The 22,190-nt window shown below is 39.8% G+C and overlaps 1 protein-coding gene across 4 annotated transcripts in view; it reads left to right on the top strand.

Moving 5' to 3' along the window:
* Nucleotides 1-22,190, top strand: part of RNF150 (ring finger protein 150) — a 275,434-nt gene that overhangs the window by 154,529 nt on the left and 98,715 nt on the right. For all 4 annotated transcript variants that reach the window (XM_025268101.3, XM_025268100.3, XM_025268102.2 and 1 more), the window contains exon 2: nt 12,750-13,000. In XM_025268101.3, coding sequence (XP_025123886.1) covers nt 12,750-13,000 — 251 coding nt within the window. The remainder of the gene's footprint in view (nt 1-12,749; nt 13,001-22,190) is intronic.

Raw genomic sequence — 22,190 nt, 5'->3', positions numbered from 1 at the left:
GAAAGTGAAAAGTGAAAGTGAAGTCGTCAGTCATGTCTGACTCTTAGCGACCTCATGGACTGCAGCCTACCAGGCTCCTCTGTCCATGGAATTTTCCAGGCAAGAGTACATATCTAGTGAGGTATAATTGATGTGACTTTTCCCAGTAGTTCACACCAGAACAAAACACAAATCCATGTTTGTGTTGATTATATGACAGTTTCAAGCTAAAAATTATCCAATTTTTATTTTTCACTACTTTAAGAGAGCAACATGAGTTGGGCCATTAATTGCTAATTGTGAACCCAGGTATGTTCATTTTTTCCTTCAAAGATTAATTTTTTTATTTAAATGCTGTAGTTTCCTTTCATTGACCAATGTGAGGTGGAAAGTTCATCCTTTCATGTTGCATAAATGGGACTTTGCTCAGCATGGGCCTCATGGCCCTCAGCTGTGTCGAGGGGTCCCTGTAGCATTCAGGTGCTCCAGGTTGTCCAAAAGCTCATCCTTTGTTTCTGGACCTCGAACCAAGGTTGGCGCTAATGCCTACTTAGCACCTCTGGTCTGAGTGCAACTATCTGAAATGTTTAAAATAATTATTTGATAGATGGTATTCATGATAATAATAGCTATTAATATTTATTAAACACTATACTCTGGGTTCTTTATATGCATTATCTCATTTAATTCTCACTCAACCATTTGGATTCGGTACATTTACTACTAGAGTCTTGGAGAAAACCTGAAGCTTGAAGATTTAGTAAATCTTCAAGCTAGGAGTTACAGTAAATGATTCTGCCAGTTAATTTCATTGATTAGATTGCTAGGAAGAGATAATGCTAGGGAGTTTTCTCCTCTTGTAATCTCCTCTCCTGCAATTCCATTATTCTGCTCCTTAATGAGACTTATATGTATATTGGTTTTTGTCCAAACTAAAATTAGAACTTAAAGCATTTTATATGTAAACAGCAGGTTCTCTCAGCATTATTACTGGTTCCAATAAAAATTGAATTATTGTATAAGTCAATTTGGTATTCTACAATTTATTTTATGTCAGCGTGGACTCTGGTATTTTTAACTGTTGAAAATTCTCACAAAAACTAGAAGTAAGTTATTTTTGAGTCTGATGTGCTGACTGTCCTACGAAAATACTTACACGTGGGCTATAAATAAAATACCTTATTTTATATTCATCACTCCCCCAACAATTATTACAAATTCACAGAAAATTCTGCACACTTTTAAATTAGGGGAAAATATGAATATTTTAAAAATGAGAGTCATTGATCATCTCAGCTGTAGCTGAGGAACTAACATCAGTGAGTTCATTACTAGAGCTTTTCCAGAGAAAATGAAGTTGGCTGTCGTTAGCATCTCCTTTAAAGATTTCTTTTTTACTTCATAAAATTAGTTGTTATGGAGTCCCTCTAAGTGTAATGACAAATCTCCACTTAGGGTATCTGGTGCATAATTAAAGTGCAGTTTAGAATTAAATGAAAAAAAAAAAAGCAGACTCACAAAGAGAACAAATTAGTGATTACCCATGGGGAGAGGCAAGGAAGGAGGGGCAAGTACGGGGATGGGGGAGTTGGTGCGGAGAGTGTTACTATGTGATTATATGAAATCATGTGTGTGAAACTTCCAAAAATTATTAAGGTGTATAAAATTAAAGAATCATTCAAAAAAGAAAGATTACCTAGTCCATATGACTGGCCTATGTTAATTCATAAATTATGATTTTGGCTTCATTTAAAAAAATAAAGTGCATTTTAGTAACTCCCAGCATTTGACATATTTCAAGTTGTTAGCAAAGCATTAGGAACCACAAATGACCAGTTTCTACTCAACTACTTGGATGAACCTTTACTATTTTTAACTGAGAGGGCTTCTGGAGAAATCATATCAGCTAGTTTGCACTATAGGTTGTCACTCTGGTTCCTGAATAATCAATTTCTATACTCCTAAAGTTGTCCTACTGTGAATTTGTTTTTATCCCCTGAAAACTAATTTTTATTGTCCAGATTAAGACTGTGGTCCAGACAACATCTTTCCCATTCGCAGCAAGTGTAGAAATACACAGGTTTCAGGAAGGATACATGGGTTTGAGGATATATTTGGCAGTCGTAAGACAATCAGTTCAGTTCAGTCGTTCAGTCGTGTCCGACTCTTTGCAACCCATGGACTGCAGCATGCCAGGCTTCCCTGTCCATCACCACCTCCCTGAACTTGCTCAAACTCATGTCCATCGAGTTGGTAATGCCATCCAACCATCTCATCCTCTGTCATCCCCTTCTCCTCCCACCTTCAATCTTTCCCAGCATCAGGGTCTTTTCCAATGAGAAAGGCAATAATGACACTGATAAAACCTGCCGTCTGTATTGTGGTTTTATATGGCAGCCCCTGTGCTAACAGTCTTCACTACAAATTACCTCCTTTAATAATCAGACAGGATATTTCCCTGTGTATTGTTTCTCAGTGATCCTACAGTAAGATTGCTAATAGAGAATGAGGGTGGAAAAGAGCATATAGGAGGCATGAGGAGAGATATTAAAGATATGAGAGGAGGGCATGGCAACCCACTCCAGTATTCTTGCCTGAAGAATCCCTAGGGCAGAGGAGCCTGGCTGGCTACAGTCCACAGGATCTCAAAGAGTCGGACACGACTGAAGCATATAAAGATCTGAGCTCATAAAGATATGAGCATATAAACATGAAGACATGAGGTCATCACTTAGACAAAGGGAAAGCAGATCCAGAATAGAGTAGAATGGATGGTCTGCATTATGCTGAGTGAAAAAACTAAGCCAAAAGCCAATCTCAAAATGGTTACATATTGCATGATTCCATTTATATAACATTCTAGAAATGACAAAATTACAGAGATGGAGAACAGATAAGTGGACATCAGGGGTTTGGGAAGGGGAAGGCGAAGGGGAGGGGTTCATTTGAAAAAAGGGATCGTAAATTTAAAGTGAAAACAGATGACTGGTGAGGTTTTTCTCTTAGCTGTGTTCCCATGATGAAGTGGGGACATAGAAAAAAGCAAATTTTGTAGGGCACTTTCTTTGGAGAAATGGAAGAGCAAGGGGGTTAAGAGTATTTTTAGAGGAGTTTTTATAATTATAGGCCATGTGATCTAGGTAGTGAGAACAGAAGGGAAGCCAGGAGGAAGTTGATGGGTAGTAAGAAAGTGGCATCTTTGAAATCAGCTTTAATCTCAAAGAGAGATAAATGGCTATAACCCAGTACAAAATAAAAAGTTAAAAAGAGAGGAGACCATGTTCCTTGACCATAATGCAACAATAACAATAATAATGATTACAAATGGGTAACTTTAAAGGTCACATATGTTTGGAAACTAAATGCATAGTACTAAATAACCTTTTCCATTGGCATGAAATCTGCTTCTTCAGATTTCAAAGTCATACAAATAAACTTTATTGTATAGTTTTCTTCATAAAAGGCTAGTGTTTATTAGGCTTATCCTTCGATATTTTATGAATTTCTGTTGTTATATGTCTAGATCACATTTTCCATTACATATTCTGGTTAGGTATTACTGGTGTATAGGAACCTCCTAATTTTTGTATGTGGATCTCAAATCTTGTCTTTTACTGAACATTCTTCTAATTTTAAAAGCTAAATTATCTTGACATTTTAGGTGCTCTTGTGATTCCCCCAAATAATGACAATTTGTACTCTTCCTTGTGCCAAAGAATTGATGCTTTTGAACCGTGGTGTTGGAGAAGACTCTTGAGAGTCCCTTGGACTGCAAGGAGATCCAACCAGTCCATTCTAAAGATCAGCCCTGGGTGTTTTTTGGAAAGAGTGACGCTAAAGCTGAAACTCCAGTACTTTGGCCACCTCATGCAAAGAATTGAATCATTGGAAAAGACCCTGATGCTGGGAGGGATTGGGGGCAGGAGGAAAAGGGGACAACAGAGGATGAGATGGCTGGATGGCATCACCCACTTGATAGATGTGAGTTTGAGTGAACTCCGGGAGTTGGTGATGGACAGGGAGGCCTAGCGTGCTGCAATTCATGGGGTCGCAAAGAGTCAGACACAACTGAGTGACTGAACTGAGCTGAACTGTACTCTTCCTTTCCTAAACTTACCACTCTAATTCCTGTTTCCTTGTGCCAAACATCTACTTTAAACATTGGCTTGTGCATGTGTGTGTATTAAGTTGCTTCAGTTGAGTCTGACTCTTTGTGCCCTTATGGACTGTAGCCTGCCAGGCTCCTCTGTCCATGGGATTCTCCAGGCCAGAATACTGGAGTGGCTTGTCATGCCCTCCTCCAGGGGATCTTCCCAACCTAGGAATGGAAACCATGTCTCAAGTCTCCTGCACTGGCAGGCGGTTCTTTACCACCAGCGCCACCTGGGAAGCCCTAAACATTGGCTCAGCCTTGTCTTATTCATGATTTGAATTGAAAACTTCTAATGTTGTTTCTTCCACTTAATGCACTATTTCAAGGAAATGCTTTGTATCACATTAAGTAAATTTCCTTGTATTTCTCTTAATAAGAATGAGAAATGGGTGCCATTCTCGACATATGGCTTCCTTCTGTAAGAAGGTGGCTGCTTGACATCTCTCCATGTGAAGTCAGAGAAAATGGGAGATAAGATCTGGAATGCACATACTCAGCCATTTATGGATATGACCTTGGAGCAGCCAACACCATCTCTACTCAACATCTCAAAGGCCAAATATTCATCACGTGGCCACATCCACTAGCTAGCCTCAAGGAAGGCTGCTGATGATTAATGCTTTTCACTCAACAGCCTGTGCCCATCTGAGACTCTTAACACCGTTAGAAGTGCAAGACAGCAGATGCTGGAGGACAGATAGCTACACCACATAACCATGTGCTGCTTTTCTTTGATTTGTTAATGTACTGAAACGCATTAACACATTCTCCAGTATTACATCACCCTCACCTTCCTAGGATAAACCTCTTGGAGCATGAATATTTTTTTACTATATGATTGGAATCCATTTGTGAATGCTTTTTTCTTTGCATCTGTATTTGTTAAAAATAATATTTAAATTAATGCAAAGTGGTCCAGTGGTTAAGAGTCTGCCTTTACAATGCAAGTGACGCAGGTTTAATCCCTGGTCTGAAAACTAAGGTGCCACATGCTGCGAAGCAGCTAAGCGGCAACCAGAGAATCCATGCAACAAAAGATCCTACCTGACACAATGAACACTGCCCCCTAAGACCCAATGCAGCCAAACAGATAACAAATGTCAGTGCAGAAGGTAGTAATGCTTCACATTTCTGTGGTTCACTGCAGTTTTTGTAAGTCCTTTCACATATATTATCTCAGTTGAGAATACATGATAATCGGAGCTGACTCTTTTAAAAATAATAATGAAGTAGAATGACCTAAATCAAACCCCTTATGATTATACAGTGGAAGTGAGAAATAGATTTAAGGGACTAGATCTGATAGACAGAGTGCCTGATGAACTATGGATGGAGGTTCATGACATTGTACAGGAGACAGGGATCAAGACCATCCCCATGGAAAAGAAATGCAAAAAAGCAAAATGGCTGTCTGAGGAGGCTTTACAAATAGCTGTGAAAAGAAGAGAAGCAAAAAGCAAAGGAGAAAAGGAAGATATAAGCATCAGAATGCAGGGTTCCAAAGAATAGCAAGGAGAGATATGAAAGCCTTCCTCAGTGATCAATGCAAAGAAATAGAGGAAAACAACAGAATGGGAAAGACTAGAGATCTCTTCAAGAAAATTAGAGATACCACCAGAACATTTCATGCAAAGATGGGCTCGATAAAGGACAGAAATGGTATGGACCTAACAGAAGCAGAAGACATTAAGAAGAGGTGGCAAGAATACACAGAAGAACTGTACAAAAAAGATCTTCATGACCAAGATAATCATGATGGTGTGATCACTGACCAAGAGCCAGACATCCTGGAATGTGAAGTCAAGTGGGCCTTAAAAAGCATCACTATGAACAAAGCTAGTGGAGTTGATGGAATTCCAGTTGAGCTATTTCAAATCCTGGAAGATGATGCTGTGAAAGTGCTGCATTCAATATGCCAGCAAATTTGGAAAACTCAGCAGTGGCCACAGGACTGGAAAAGGTCAGTTTTCATTCCAGTCCCAAAGAAAGGCAATGCCAAAGAATGCTCAAACTACCGCATAATTGCACTCATCTCACACACTGCTGCTAAGTCAGTTCAGTCGTATCCGACTCTGTGCGACCCCATAGACGGCAGCCCACCAGGCTCCGCCGTCCCTGGGATTCTCCAGGCAAGAACACTGGAGTGGGTTGCCATTTCCTTCTCCAATGCAGGAAAGTGAAAAGTGAAAGTGAAGTTGCTCAGTCGTGTCCACCCCTCAGCGACCCCATGGACTGCAGCCTTCCAGGCTCCTCTGTCCATGGGATTTGCCAGGCACGAGTACTGGAGTGGGATGCCATTGCCCTCTCCTAGTAATGCTCAAAATTCTCCAAGCCAGGCTTCAGCAATATGTGAACCGTGAACTTCCTGATGTTCAAGCTGGTTTTAGAAAAGGCAGAGGAACCAGAGATCAAATTGCCTACATCCGCTGGATCATGGAAAAAGCAAGAGAGTTCCAGAAAAACATCTATTTCTGCTTTATTGACTATGCCAAAGCCTTTAACTGTGTGGATCACAGTGGAAAATTCTGAAAGAGATGGGAATACCAGACCACCTGATCTGCCTCTTGAGAAATTTGTATGCAGGTCAGGAAGCAACAGTTAGAACTGGACATGGAACAACAGACTGGTTCCAAATAGGAAAAGGAGTACGCCAAGGCTGTATATTGTCACCCTGCTTATTTAACTTATATGCAGAGTACATCATGAGAAATGCTGGGCTGGAGGAAGCACAAGCTGGAATCAAGATTTCCGGGAGAAATATCAATCACCTCAGATATGCAGATGACACCACCCTTATGGCAGAAAGTGAAGAGGAACTCAAAAGCCTCTTGATGAAAGTAAAAGAGGAGAGTGAAAAAGTTGGCTTAAAGCTCATCATTCAGAAAACGAAGATCATGGCATCTGGTCCCATCACTTCATGAGAAATAGATGGGGAAACAGTGGAAACTGTCAGACTTTATTTTTTTGGGCTCCAAAATCACTGCAGATGGTGACTGCAGCCATGAAATTAAAAGACGCTTACTCCTTGGAAGGAAAGTTACGACCAACCTAGATAGCATATTCAAAAGCAGAGATATTACTTTGCCAACAAAGGTTCATCTAGTCAAGGCTATGGTTTTTCCAGTGGTCATGTATGGATGTGAGAGTTGGACTGTGAAGAAAGCTGAGCACCGAGGAATTGATGCTTTTGAACTGTGGTGTTGGAGAAGACTCTTAAGAGTCACTTGGACTGCAAGAAGATCCAACCAGACCATCCTAAAGGAGATCAGTCCTGGGTGTTCTTTGGAAGGACTGATGCTGAAGCTGAAACTCCAATACTTTGGCCACCTGATGTGAAGAGTTGACTCATTGGAAAAGACTCTGATGCTGGGAGGGATTGGGGGCAGGAGGAGAAGAGGACAACAGAGGATGAGATGGCTGGATGGCATCACCGACTCCATGGATGTGAGTTTTAGTAAACTCTGGGAGTTGGTGATAGACAGGGAGGCCTGGTGTGCTGCGATTCATGGGGTCGCAAAGAGTCAGACACGACTGAGCGACTGAACTGAACTGAAGTGTTAGAAAATATCTATAAATGGAAACCTCAGGTTTCTTTTAGTATTGACTAAATTCTAAAGGACAATCCATGAAACTAAAATGAGAATTAGAGGAGAGAGGATACAGAGAATTGAAAAAGGATTTTTGCTTGCATGACTTAGGAGGGATTTTATCACTCTCCAAGATGTACGAGGAGGAATGGGACTGCCAGCTCTGTAAACTGTCTAGCCCTCTGCTGGTTTTCTAAGCATTCTGTTGAGAGAGTTTAAACAACCTGGTTTTGAATCCATAAGTAAAGAATTTCCCTGGCATTCAACATTCTTTGACTTTTTGAACTTTGGATTCCTTACTCATCTGCATGTACCAAATTGTGCTAAGTTGCTTCGGTTGTGTCCAACTCTGTGCGACCCTATGGACTGCAGCCTGCCAGGCTCCTCTGTCCATCGGATTCTCCAGGCAAAAATACTGGAATGCGTCGCTATTTCCTTCTCCAAATTAGATGATGACAGTTGAGCCCACGCCCAGGAAAAGGAAGCACTAAAACCCTGGGCCGCTTCTGCTGTTTGTCTGGCAGCTGGGTCATCTGTGTCCTGGTCACGGGACAGGGCTGAAGAGCTTCTCCAGGATACACGATAATTACACAGCAGTGATCGCTCAAAAGTAGAGTGCCTTTGGGAGGGAAATAGATGGTAGGCTGACATCATTTGCAAAAAGAGGAGTTCTATATGACAATGACTGGGCATCAGAGTATACATTTGTTGTTGTTATTTAGTCGCTGCAGTTGTGTCTGACTCTTTGAGACCCCACGGACTGTACCCTTCCAGGCTCCTCTCTCCATGGGATTCTCCTGGCAAGAATAGTGGAGTGGATTGCCATGCCCTCCTCCAGGGGATGAACTCCCATCTCCTGCTTGGCAGTTGGATTCTTTACCACTGAGCCACCTGGAAAGCCCCAGAGTAAACATAAAATTGCCCCAGTAGCAGGGTCTCTTTGTAGATTTTACCCATATAAAATATGCTTTGTTAACTTCTCTCTCCTGAGACTCAGAGCCTCCTGGGTGTCATAGATTTGATACTTAGGGCAGCACTTACCTCTGAGGAGAACTCAGCTGGGCTTTCAGCACGGTCTCCCCCATCACCCCTGCTTCTCCCTTTCTCCCCGCACCCACCCCCTCCACACACACACACATACATACATACCCTCAGAAGCAATTACACTCCAAGCTACCTGGAGAGAATCTTCCAGCTTCTCTGAAACACTGGCTGCATCTTCCAAAATGAAGCAAAGATCTGGGAATTTTCTGGAAACCCATATTGGTGCACACATCTCATTTGAACAGATTAGGTCCTATAGCAGATTTTGTGCATCGATCAGACTGCTCAAATAATTCAAAAGTCTGCTTTGTACCATTTTTAGACACCCTAAATGCCAAAATTCTTAAAGACTATTTCTGTTGGTATAAATGGATACCTTCAATGTCTCTTTTTCACTTCAGTTCAGTTCAGTCACTCAGTCGTGTCCGACTCTTTGCGACCCCATGAATCACAGCATGCCAGGCCTCCCTGTCCATCACCAACTCCCAGAGTTCATCCAGACTCATGTCCATCGAGTCAGTGATGCCATCCAGCCATCTCATCCTCTGTCGTCCCCTTCTCCTCCTGCTCCCAGTCCCTCCCAGCATCAGAATCTTTTCCAATGAATCAACGCTTCGCATGAGGTGGCCGAAGTACTGGAGTTTCGGCTTTAGCATCATTCCTTCCAAAGAAATCCCAGGGCTGATCTCCTTCAGAATGGACTGGTTGGCTCTCCTTGCAGTCCAAGGGACTCTCAAGAGTCTTCTCCAACACCACAGTTCATAAGCATCAATTCTTCGGCACTCAGCCTCCTTCACAGTCCAACTCTCACATCCATACATGACCACAGGAAAAACCATAGCCTTGACTAGACGAACCTTTGTTGGCAAAGTAATGTCTCTGCTTTTCAGTGTCTCTTTTTACCATGCACAATAAGTAGCCTAAAGTACAGGGAGAAATATCTCAGAATCCCATCTATTTTCTATCAACCTTAGCCCTAGAAATTCATTATGAACATTGAAAATGAATAAGGTTGAGGTCCACATGAAAAGAACTGCGCTGTTTCCATTTTCAGTCTTTTCGAGCAGATATCATATATCATGAAAGTGCAGCAGTGGGATAAACAACACAGGTAGTGCAACTGAGCACTTAAGTTTAAAATAAGTGCTTTAAAATAGCAAATTATACCTTACAGGAAAAAAAGATGTTTCCTTGTGTCCTGAAAGTGGGTGATGGGTAATTTAAAACTTTTCAGATATCCAAAATTTGGTTACCTATTTTTAACATGCTGAACTGAAGTTTGGAAAAAACCTGTCCAGTTTCAAAGCCCAATCCTTCACTATCAGGCTCTGTGATCTCTCTTTTTTATAAATGATCTCTTAATATAAATAGATAATAGGAATATTGTAAGGAGGGAAATTACTAAGAGACTACCAAATAGTAAATATGTTAAAAGCGCCACAGCTAAAAGAGCCAAAAGATAGATCCACCTTACAAAAAAAAAAAAAAAATCCAAAAATAGACCCCAGTATGTCTGAGAATTTAGGAAAAAAACAAATTACATCCTGTCTGTCTCCTCTCTGCCCATCACGTTAAATGCGGTGGTGTTATTGAGCCACACTCAGATTGCTCAAGATTTAAATGTAAAAAGTAGAACTACATTTAAAGTATAGCTGAAAGAAATTTTAGATGAATATTTCTATCATCTTTGGTGAAGAAGAGCTTCCTTCACAGAGAATCAAAAGTAGAAGTCATAAAGGAATATATTGATGAAATTTGACTACTAAAAAGAGTGAAATTGGTCTAAATATGACCATGCGTGAGTGCTAAGTTGCTTCAGTCATGTCCGATTCTGTGCGACCCCATGGACTGTAGCCTGCCAGGCTCCTCTGTCCATGGGATTCTCCAAAGTCTGAGCATACAAAGTCTTACATAAATAACCCCGAGACCTCATCTCCAAAAAGAAGAACAGTCTCATTCTGGAACCTTGAATAGACACACTTGAAAAATATATAAAGTAAAAAAAAAAAAAAATCAAGTGAAAACTTATGATCTATCACTGAGTAAATATCTACAGTGTGGCTCCAGTACTGGGGTGAACTTCACCAGGCCAGATTAGTCCAGTACGCAGAGAAGATCATATTTCTATAGAGCCAAAACCTGCCAGAAGCTCTGATTCCTCACAGAACCTCAGACCACATACAGCCATTAGCCAAAGTAAACATGACGAGAGAACGAGCATCAGGATTGTCAGTAAATTCTGCAAAGTTGAAATCTAAGCCATCGGTTTCAGTAATTCCCAGAAAGAACGGCCAAATCTAAACACTGTGTAATTCTGTGATTTTTACAGTTGAGCCAGTGCAAAGGTTTCAGGAATTTAAAAAATCATATAACTGATGTCTCATACATAGACACCTTTGTATCTAGCTAGCTTTTAAAAATATTCATTTGGCCTAAGTGAAATACCATCAAGGAATTTAGGATGGAAAAACCGCCTAGAGATCAAGGTCAAGAGAAAGCCCTAAATAGCTTCTAAGAAACTTGCAACACCCTGAACAAATATAATCTGGTAATTCTGTCTCACTGACTGACCTCAGTGCATGGATAAGGCCAGCTTTAAGCAGCTGAAGGGGTGTTTAATTCTCTCCAGAACCTACATCCTAATTGCAAGTTTGCAGTTTAATTTGTAGTGACCTCAAGTAATAGGGCATTTCCGTGTGGAAACGGGGCCCATGAAGAACATTGTAGGATGGATTGGAGTTGAGGTACTCCCTGAAAACTAACCTAGGGATTGTTATTCTCATCTGAGCGTCAGCCACTAGTGACATGTTGAGTTGGCTCATTTGGAGCTGATATCATTATCTTTACCAAAGACCCCTTACAGAAGCCTCTGAACTCCTCACCAAGAGGCTGTGCCTCAGAGTGTCATGAGGAGAAGGGAAAAAGACCCAGATATCTCAGACTGAAGAAGGGTACCACTTTTGCTTCAAACTGTCCAATAAACCGGGGCTCCACAGTAAGAGTATTTGAGAGTGGAGATGAAACCACCCTGGAATGATCTGTACAGTTTCTCTCCTGTCTTTGCTTGGCATGAGGATACACAAACTGTTTACATTGAATTAGGTAAAATAAGCAGAAGATAATCCTGAGACTGTTATTTTATGTTGGCAGGTCATATTAGAGCTTGTTAAGAAAACTTGTTTAGCAGAAACAGATTCACAGATATAGAAAACACACTTGTGGTTATCAAAGGGGAGACAGAAGTGGGCAGGGACAAATTAGGGGTATGGTATTAACTAATTATTATGTATAAAGCAGATAAACAGCAAAGACATATAGTGTAACACAGGGAATTATAGCCGTTATCTTAATAACTCACAATGGAATGTAAGCTACAAAAATTCTGACTCATGATGCTATGTACCTAAAATTAACAATATTATAAATCAACTATACTTTAATAAAAAGAAAAATCTGCTTTGTGATTGCTTTGGATATTGTAGGAGAAGCCTGTCTTGGAAATGATTAATAGAAGTCTATGACTGAGTGCTCCTAGTGTCTGTGAAGGGGAAGGAGAGAACTCACAGACAGATGGTGTAAAACTGGGTATTTTATCCTTTGCCATGGGGCACAAAGTACCTTTTCCCCTCTGTGGAGTGACTGTGAAATGCAACGTAGAACTGTAAACTGGGCTGGTTGGGAGGGTCCATCTTTCCTAGACCAGGGCCAACACCACGTTGGGGAGCTATAAAGGAGCAGGATCATGACCTTGCTGGTACCAAAAACAGCATTTGTTTTAGGTTCTTTTCTCATCTGTAAGACAGCAGCATCCCACAGTAGCTGAAGAAAGGAAAATTCACCTCCATTTCTGGCTGGGAATAGACCTGGCTATCTGGTCCGGCACAGACTCATTGAAAGAAGTACCATTATTTGATGCGTGTTATTCTGTTCAGACACTTTCCGGTGATCTTCTCTTTCATCCCCTTACACTTGTCCTCTCACAACAGGTGTCGAGGACATCGTGGCAATCATGATCCCTGAGCCCAAGGGGAAGGAGATAGTAAGCCTGCTGGAGAGAAACATCACTGTGACCATGTACATCACCATCGGGACCCGGAACTTGCAGAAATACGTGAGCCGCACCTCGGTCGTGTTTGTGTCCATCTCCTTCATCGTGCTCATGATCATTTCCCTTGCCTGGCTGGTCTTCTACTATATCCAGAGGTTTCGATATGCAAATGCCAGGGACAGGAACCAGGTGAGTAGCAGAAAGTTATACAAGAAAAAAAAAAAAAAACTTAAAAATTATTACCAAAGTAAGACATGATTGTGTAAACTTTGGAGATCACAGAAAATGCCATGACCAAAACCAAACTTACCCTACAATGCCCCTACTCAAGATCAACACTGTTAACATTTGCTGCAGAGGTTTTCAGGTCTTTTCCAGGTATACGTATTTTAATGTCTTGCTAACATTGTTCTGTAACACGGAGATACTTTGTCCCACATTCCTATTGCTCATTTGTAGGCCAGGTTACTATTTAGACAGTGGCTCAGTTGATGAAGAATCAGCCTATGATGCAGAAGACCCGGGTTCAGTCCCTCAGTCGGGAAGACCCCTGGAGAAGGAAATGGCAACCCACTCCAGTATTCTTGCCTGGGAAATCCCATGGACAGAGGAGCCCAGCTCGCTGTAGTCTGTGGGGTTGCAAGAATCAGACATGATTTAGCGACTAAACCACCAGACACAAATAAAGGGGAGAAGAGGACAAGAGCTAAGATTATGCTAATTGTATCAGTATAATGTGGTAAGAGCCAGAATTTCCTCCTTGAGAACAGAAAGAAACAAAAATAAATAAGTAAAAGATACTTTTAAAGCAATAAATTTTGGAACAGGTAAAGCATACTCTTAGGATAAAATGCAAAAGGTATAACCCAGGTCCCCCACATCACAGGCAGATAGATTCTTTGACATTTGAGCTACCTGGGAAGCCCAACATGGTATACAATGAAAAGTAGTTATATTCCCATGGCTGCCCCTCAGTTATGCAGTTTTTCTCTCTGGAATATCTTCTCACCCAAGGAATTTTTTTATGTGCTTACAAACACCTGTGTGTGTGTGTGTTTAAGCCAATAAGAGCACATATAAATCTGTACCAATATTTGTCACGTCATCCTAGAGATTAATTCCTATCAACACTCAATCCAAGCTGTCTTCTCATTTCTAATGACTGTATAGGCAGACTTTGGAGATCCAGTGGGTTTGATCCCTGACTGCTGCAATGAAGCAAATATCTCAGTAAAGCAAGTCGACAGGAATTTTTTGGTTTCCCAATGCACATAAAATTATGTTTATACTGTAGTCATAACATTATATCCAAAAAAGTGTACATACCTTGATTTAAAATACTACCTAAAATGCTAACCGTTATCTGAATCTTCAGCATCATAATCTTTTTGCAATAATAACATCAAAGATCACTGACCACATATCACCATGACAAAATAGTAATAATAAACATTTGCAGTATTGTGAGAATTTCCAAAATATGACACAGAGATACGAAGAGCAAATGCTGTCAGAAAAATGGCACCGATGGACTTGCTCAATGCAGGATTGCCACAAGCCCTCAATTTATAAAATATACAACATCTGTGAAGCACAGTAAAATGACGTATGCCTGTATAATGTTTTATTTTCTGCATATACTACATTTATTTGTTGCTGCTGCTGCTAAGTCGCTTCAGTCGTGGCCAACTCTGTGCGACCCCATGGACAGCAGCCCACCAGGCTCCCCCGTCCCTGGGATTCTCCAGGCAAGAACACTGGAGTGGGTTGCCATTTCCTTCTCCAATGCATGAAAGTGAAAAGTGAAAGTGAAGTCGCTCAGTCGTGCCTGAGTCTTAGCGACCCGATGGACTACAGCCCACCAAGCTCCCCCGTCCATGGGATTCTCCAGGCAAACACACTGGAGTGGGTTGCCATTTCCTTCTCCAATTACATTTACTTAGCCAGCTCCTATCAATGAATGTGTTTTCCCTTACCAAAAAGCAAAACCGAGCACACACACACACAAATGTACATGTGACACAGTGCATTTGTGAGTGTATCTGTATGGTAAATTCTGAAAGTTTTATAGCTAGGGCAATGGTATGTGTATTTTACATTATAATGTGCTGTGCTTAGTCGCTCAGTCATGTCCAACTCTTTGTAACTCCATGGACTGTAGCCCATAGGGCTCCTCTGTCCATGGGATTCTCCAGGCAAGAATACTGGGCTGGGTTGCCATTCCCTTCTCCAGGGGATCTTCCCAACCCAGGGATCAAATTCAGGTCTCCCACATTGTAGGAGGATTCTTTACCATCTGAGCCACCAGGAAAGCCTTTAAACTATAATGGATACTGCCAAATTGTCTGCCGGAAAGATTGAACCAATTTATACATGAACCAGCAATATAGTAATACTGATACTAATATAAACAACATTCGTGCAGTAGGATATTAATACTGCTTATACTAACATCTGGGGCTTCCCTGGTGGCTAGAGATGAAGAATCCGCCTGCCAATGAAGGAGACGCGGGTTTGATCCTAGGGTCAGGAAGACCCCCTGGAGAGGAAATGACAAGCCATTTCAATATTCTTGCCTGAAAAATCCCATGGACAAGGAGCCTGGCAAGCTATAGTGCGTGGGGTCACAAAGAGTTGAACACTACTTAGTGAGTAAACAACAAATACCAAATTATACAACAATATACTAATAACAAGCACTGTTTCCAGTATCCTCACCATATAAATGTTATGGCTTTTTTCGTTGTTTATGATTTAATAAGATAAAAATGGCATCACATGTTACTGATCACAAGTTCCATTAAATAGAAAAAGTTATTTTTTTTTCTATGAAGTATCTGCTTATATTATTAGACCACTTTTCAGTTGAGTTATTGGTCACATTGACTGATGTGTATAAGCTCTTTACTGGTCAGAGTAGTTAATTCTTTGTGGAACTGCTACAGATTCCATGTTTTTCCTCTAAACTTATCATTGTCTCTGATGTATATTTGGGGTTTGGGGCCATGCAGAAATTTGGGGGTATTACATAACTGAATCTACCAATTTTTTATAGCTCCCAAGTTTAATATCATAAGATCTTCCATAGTCCAAGATTATAGAAAAACAGTATTTCATCCACTGCTTTTTTTTCACTTTCACGATTAAAACTCTAATCTACAGAGAACTTATTTTGACTTAAAGAATCAAGTACAGAGCCAATGTTATTTTTTTTTTCAGATTGCCTACTGGTTTTTGTAACTGGTGTTTATTGAATAATTAATCTTTTCCTTCTCATATGCAGAACCTCCCCCATTTAGCATATATTAAAGCTCCATATGTGGTTCTGTTTCTACGCTCTATAAAATGTAGCTTTAATCTGTCTTTTCACATTCTGATACCATACTCTTTTGAATATTTTAGCACCAAACTATGCCTCGTATCTGTTCATGCTCATCTTCTTTTATTGCTCTGTCTTCGCTTTTTTCATGTGTATCTTTGTATGAATTTAGAATCACTTTAAGCTAGTTTTTTTAATTTATAGAATAATTTAGGAATCTATAACGTAATGATGTTGAATCTTCCCATCTAAGAATGATATGTTTTCCCTTTATCTAACTATTCTTTTTATTCCCTAATAGCATTTTAAATATCCTCATTTAATCTTGTACATAAGAAATGTTTATTCCTAGTTCAGTGTGTTGCAATTATAAATGAAATCTTTTTAATATGGGAAGGCTTTCGATTTTTGTTTATTTTGCATATTACTATAATTTAGTAATTTATTTATTCAGTAATTTATTATTTAAAATTTTATTGTCTTAAAAGTGATATTATGTAGTATATATTAAATACAGGCATGTTATATGAGCTCTCAATATATTTACATATATAATCTTCTTAATAACCTTATAGTAGATAATTTTATTGTCCCCATTTTACAGAGAAGGAAACAGAAAGTTTAAATAACTAGCCCAAGGTCACACAGCTAGTTATTATTTAATAGAGACAGCAGTTGAACCAATATCACAGCTTCAGAGCATATGCTCTTAACCAGTACATCATAGCGTTCGTAATGGTTTGAATTAGTCTACCAGGACTACACTAATAATATGCAGTCAATGGTAATATATTACTTCTTTCAAATTTTCAACCTCCTTTTTTCTTCTGTTGTCTGACTTCACTGACTTGTGTCTCTAGAACCAACTAAAGTAATAGTGGTAATAGTGAGCATACTGCTCTTCATTCAGTATTCATGGGAGCATTCTGAGTTTAATGGATTGTTTTTATCATTTCTCAATTTTATTATTTCCCCATGCAGTCTTCTAGGTCGAGATATATATTTACCATGTTATGCAAATGTAGACATAGTCCTATTTTATTCAGAGTTTTAATCAGGAATGTATTTTTAATTTTAACAAATGCCTTTCAACAGCGATAGTTCTGACTTTTCTCTTTTGATCTATTAATAGTAGTTTAAATTAACGGATTTCCTAATATTGAGCTGTCTTGAATTTTCAGTACATAACTAATCTTCTAATGTGTGCTGAATTGTTTTGTTCATACCTTATTTAGTACATTATTTACTTTTTACCTTGATATTTGCATGTGAAATTTGCCTGTAGCTTACCTTTTAAATTTGTATTTATGTATGCATTTTTGAGACTGCCGGGTCTTCGTTGCTCTGTACGGACTTTGTCTAGTTGCAGTTAGTTGGGCACTCCTCTTTCTTTGTTGCATTACTCTCATTGCAGGCTTCTCATTGTGGTGGCTTCTCTGGTCGTGGAGCACAGCTCTAGGAGCACCGGCTTCAGCAGGCAAGCTCAATAGCTGCAACTCATGGGCTCTAGAGCGCTGGCTCAGTATTTGTGATGTCCAGGCTTAGTTGCTTCGTGGCATAAGGGATCTTTCCGGACCAGGGATCTAACCCATGTGCCCTGCATTGACAGGTGGATACTTATCCACTGCTCCACCAGAGAAGTCACGATTTACATTTTGTCATGTTTAGGCAATAGTGCTACTGATTTATTAAGAAGAATTTGGAGATTTTGTTCCATTTTCTTTAGTTGGGTTGTAGTGTCCAACATGGCAGTCACTAATCATGTGTGACTATTTAAATTAATTGTAATAAAATTAAATTTAAAATTGTGTTCCTCAGTCATACTAGCTACATTTCCAGTTGCTTCTGGATGGCAGGGCATAGATAGGACATTTTCATCATCATGGCAAGTCCTGTAGGATGGCCTAATTCTAGAACCTTTTAAAGAGTGTTGGAATTAGGTTAAAAGCATCTGCCTGCAATGCAGGAGACCCGGATTTGATCCCTGGGTCAGGAAGATCCCCTGGAGAAGGAAATGGCAACCCACTCCAGTATTCTTGCCTGGAGAATCCCATGGATGGAGGAGCCTGGTGGGCTACAGTCCATGAGGTCGCAAAGAGTCGGACACGACTGAGTGACATCACTTCACTTCACTTAATGTATTATAGGGCTTCCATGATAGTTGGTAAAGAATCTGCTGGCAATGCAGGAGACCCCAGTTCGATTCCTGGATGGGGAAATCCCCTGGAGAAGAGATAGACTACCCACTCCAGTATTCTTGGGCTTCCCTTGTGGCTCAACTGGTAAAGAATCCACCTGCAATGCAGGAGACCTGGGTTTGATCCCTGGGTTGGGAAGGTCCAACTGGAAAAGGGAAGAGCTACTCACTCCAGTATTCTGGCCTGGAGAATTCCATGAACTGTATAGGCCACGGGGTCACAAAGAGTCGGACACAACTGAGCGACTTTCACTTCACTAACGTGTTTTAGATTTTTTGGTAAGCCAATAAATTCAAAGTTGTTTTAGGAGGACAACTCTTTTGACTTTCTATTTATTTTATGAAAACTCATCTGTTTAAATTTTCTATAGAATCTGGAACAATTTTTTAAACATTTTTATTGCTTTTTTTGACTCTCAAAATGATGCATGTTTATTCTAAAAATTTTGGCAATCAGAAAAATACTAAAAGAAAACAAATCACTCATCACCCTACTGACTTGCTAACAATTAAGAACATTACCTTCCAGACTTTTAATTCCATATGTATACATATATTCAGTAAATTGTTGTCATATGTGTGTTATAGATGCATGAGATACAGACACACGTTAGACATATACATTTGTGTGGTTTTTTTATTAAATGGTGAGCATTTCCTCCATCATTAAGTAATAGTTAAAAGATGATTTTTAGTAGCTACATAGTAGTCAGGTTCTACCTCTTAACAAAAGTGAGCAAGTTATTTTATGCTTTAGTTTTCTAAACTAAAAAGGAATATGCTTCTTTTTTTAATTATAGTGAGGATTAAATGGCTTAATGTGTCTTATATTTTAAGATCCCTGAGCATAATTACTCACTTACAGAGCTCTCAATGAATGGTATCATTATTACCATCATATAAATTGCATAACCATTACATACAGTTCCAACTTTGATACTTTTACTGAATATTCGTGAATTTAAGTGGATGCATTACCAGTTAGACATAAGGCAGTGAAACTAGATATGGAACAAAAAATAAGTTCAGTTCCACTGGTGCCTAAAGGTTACATTTGAAGAACCTGTACAAATATAAATCAGTTGTCACAAAGATACTTACCAGCTGATCCAACAATGATAGAGATGGTACCCCTATCTTTTTGAGTCTAGAGATAATCCAAGCAGTCTCTGGGAAATTGAGGCAAGGATGAAACTTTTAGTCTTGAATTAGTTGAGTAACTGTTTCCAATGCTAGTTCTTTTTGTGCAGGTAGATATAGATTGCATTTCTGTCTTGACATGTGCAACTCTGTGACGTATGTGAAAAGTAAATTGGAATGGATGGCATGAAGTGGATGAGGTTTAAGTTTTTACTCTGCTCCCTCTTTATTAACTTTCCTTGAATTACAGGATGCTACCTTTGGTTCATTCAGTGAATTTGGATCATGCTGAAAACACTATTTTTTTTTTTGAAAACACTATTTCTTGATCAAAATAGACATCATATTTTAGCCCTTTTACAAATGAAATAAGGATCTATAATTTCCCTTAGACAAATATTTCTCTTTTGATGGGGAGCGCTTCGTTCCAGTCAACAAAAAGTTACAGCTGTATAAGCTATAGCTTTAGTAAGCATCAGGTGAACTGAAGTCATTTATTTTTATTGAAGCATTATTGGCCCTTCCAGAAAGAGGAACTCTCAGGTTAGATGTTGACTCATAGTCTAAAATGGACTATCAAAGGCATTAATGTTACATTGGTGAAGTATCTAGCCATTCCGGTATGTAATTGAGAGACTGAACTTGAAGTAGCCAGCAGCACACCTCAGTCTCTGCCTGGCTTGGTGCAGGTCACACTTAGAGGAAAGTCACCATCGTCTTACATGATCATTAGCCCTTTCAGATCATTTCACTGTAGCTTCCCATGGAGTAAGATTTGCGAGATGTTCTTTATGGTAGTAACGTCACTGCAGCGTCTTTAAGATGATGACATGGAGGATTAGGGCCACGACTTGAAATGGAGAGGGAGACTTGACTGGTGTGGCATGTTTCCTAAAGAAACTGTACCAAGATGGTGCTAGTGTGTGGTGATAGGTAAAGACACAGCTTTGTAGTCAGGTGGGTCTGGACGGCAATCTTTGGCAGTTTCTAGTGGTGTGATCTTGTTTGGATCCTTACCTTTCTGTCCCTAGATTTCCTCACGTGTAAGCTGGGAATGATCATAGGTCATCCCCACAGGCTTGATGCAAGGACCCAATGAAAAAATGCATGTAGGTTATCAGAGAGTTGTTAACAAGATTGCATTTTTTGGAATATAGAACGGTTTATTGCAGGGCTGGTCAAGGAGAATGGGTGGCTCATGCTCAAAAAAAACCCCAACCTGGGTTGTCTTTAATGGGTAAAGCATCTCTTAGAAAACAGTATTTCCCTCCCAAATTTAAATAGGCAAGTTCTTACATAACTCACATATAGTTAAGTCTGGATAGGGGCTTGGTGTCCCAGGTGACACAGTTTGAAATAAAATGGAATTATTTTTCTAGAGTTATGGGGAAAGTAGGACATATCAATAGACTACAGAGAAAAAAACCTGGTGTTCTTGGAAAATACCTTCCCATGCAACAGTGTGTTTTAATTCACAATAACAGTGTGCACACTGTTTTTAGAAAAAGGCAAAAATAAAAGTGTTCATTTAAAAGTAAGTGTTTGCCACCCCCGCTTCAGACTCTTTGTCAACTTCCCTCCCTCTAGCTCTTCCCAGAGGAAACAAGCCTTAGCACTTCCATTTCTATGCTTCCAGAAGTTTCTGTGTCTATAAATAAGAAAAGTTCCTTTCCACATTTATTATTATACATACACAAGGACTCTGCCTTCACATGGCAATATATTATAGGGACATCACAGGAAATACACATAAAAACAGATGTGAGCCCACTTGGAGGACAGCAGGAATCAGGATAACAGGTGATGGGTTCAGACTAGAGTGAGCGAGATGGAGAAGCCAGATGGGCATCAAATTAGGGCAATATTTTGAAATTCCATGGATTTGATGTAGCATATAAACCAGTTATCCTAGTTTATACCTGCTATACTAGCCTTGTGCTTCCCAGATGGCACTAGTGATAAAAATCCCACCTGCCAATGCAGGATACAGAAGAGACATAGGTTTAGGCCCTGGGTGGGGAAGAGCCCCTGGAGGAGGACATGGCAACCACTCCAGTATTCTTGCCTGGAGAACCCCATGGACAGAGGAGCCTGGTGAGCGACAGTCCGTAGGGTTGTAAAGAGTCAGACAGGACTGAAGTGACTTGGCACATATGCATGTACTAACCTAATTATTAATAACCCACCCATTTTATTCTCACAAGTGTTCCAGTTTAGATAATAATCATATGGTTATCTTATGTGTGAGGGAAACCAAAGAATCAAGGGTACAATTAGGTCAGTTCCTGTAACATTAACTGAAACAGCAAAAGCAGAAAAAGAGGTCCAGAAGGGCCAGAGAAGCCAGAAATGGGATATGGAGATAATAAACTGTAGAAGCCAACACAATGTTGTAAATCAGCTATACTTTAATTTTTAAAAACAAACAGATACTAAATAAACATTGAAAAAAAGAAGCCTGTTAGATGGAGATGCCTGGTAGGTATTCGATATACAAGCTGAGAATTTAGGAGAGAAGAGGTGGAGGTGGCAATGTAAGAGTTATCTATGTAGAGATGCCATTTAAATGGTCAGGACAAGGTGAGTGCCTCCTGGAAATGGGCATCCAGAGAAGAGGCCTGAAGACAGCCGGGTATACACTTGTGCCCCAGTCTTTCTTCCTCCATCATATTACTTTATGTATTTGCTTTATTTTCTTCCCAGTTCTTGTCACTGTTTGAAAC

The sequence above is a fragment of the Bubalus bubalis genome, chromosome 17 (assembly GCF_019923935.1).
Source record: "Bubalus bubalis isolate 160015118507 breed Murrah chromosome 17, NDDB_SH_1, whole genome shotgun sequence".
NCBI lineage: Eukaryota > Metazoa > Chordata > Mammalia > Artiodactyla > Bovidae > Bubalus > Bubalus bubalis.
The sequence above is the reverse complement of the archived record's forward strand: the minus strand, read 5'-3'. Positions and strand labels throughout refer to the sequence as shown.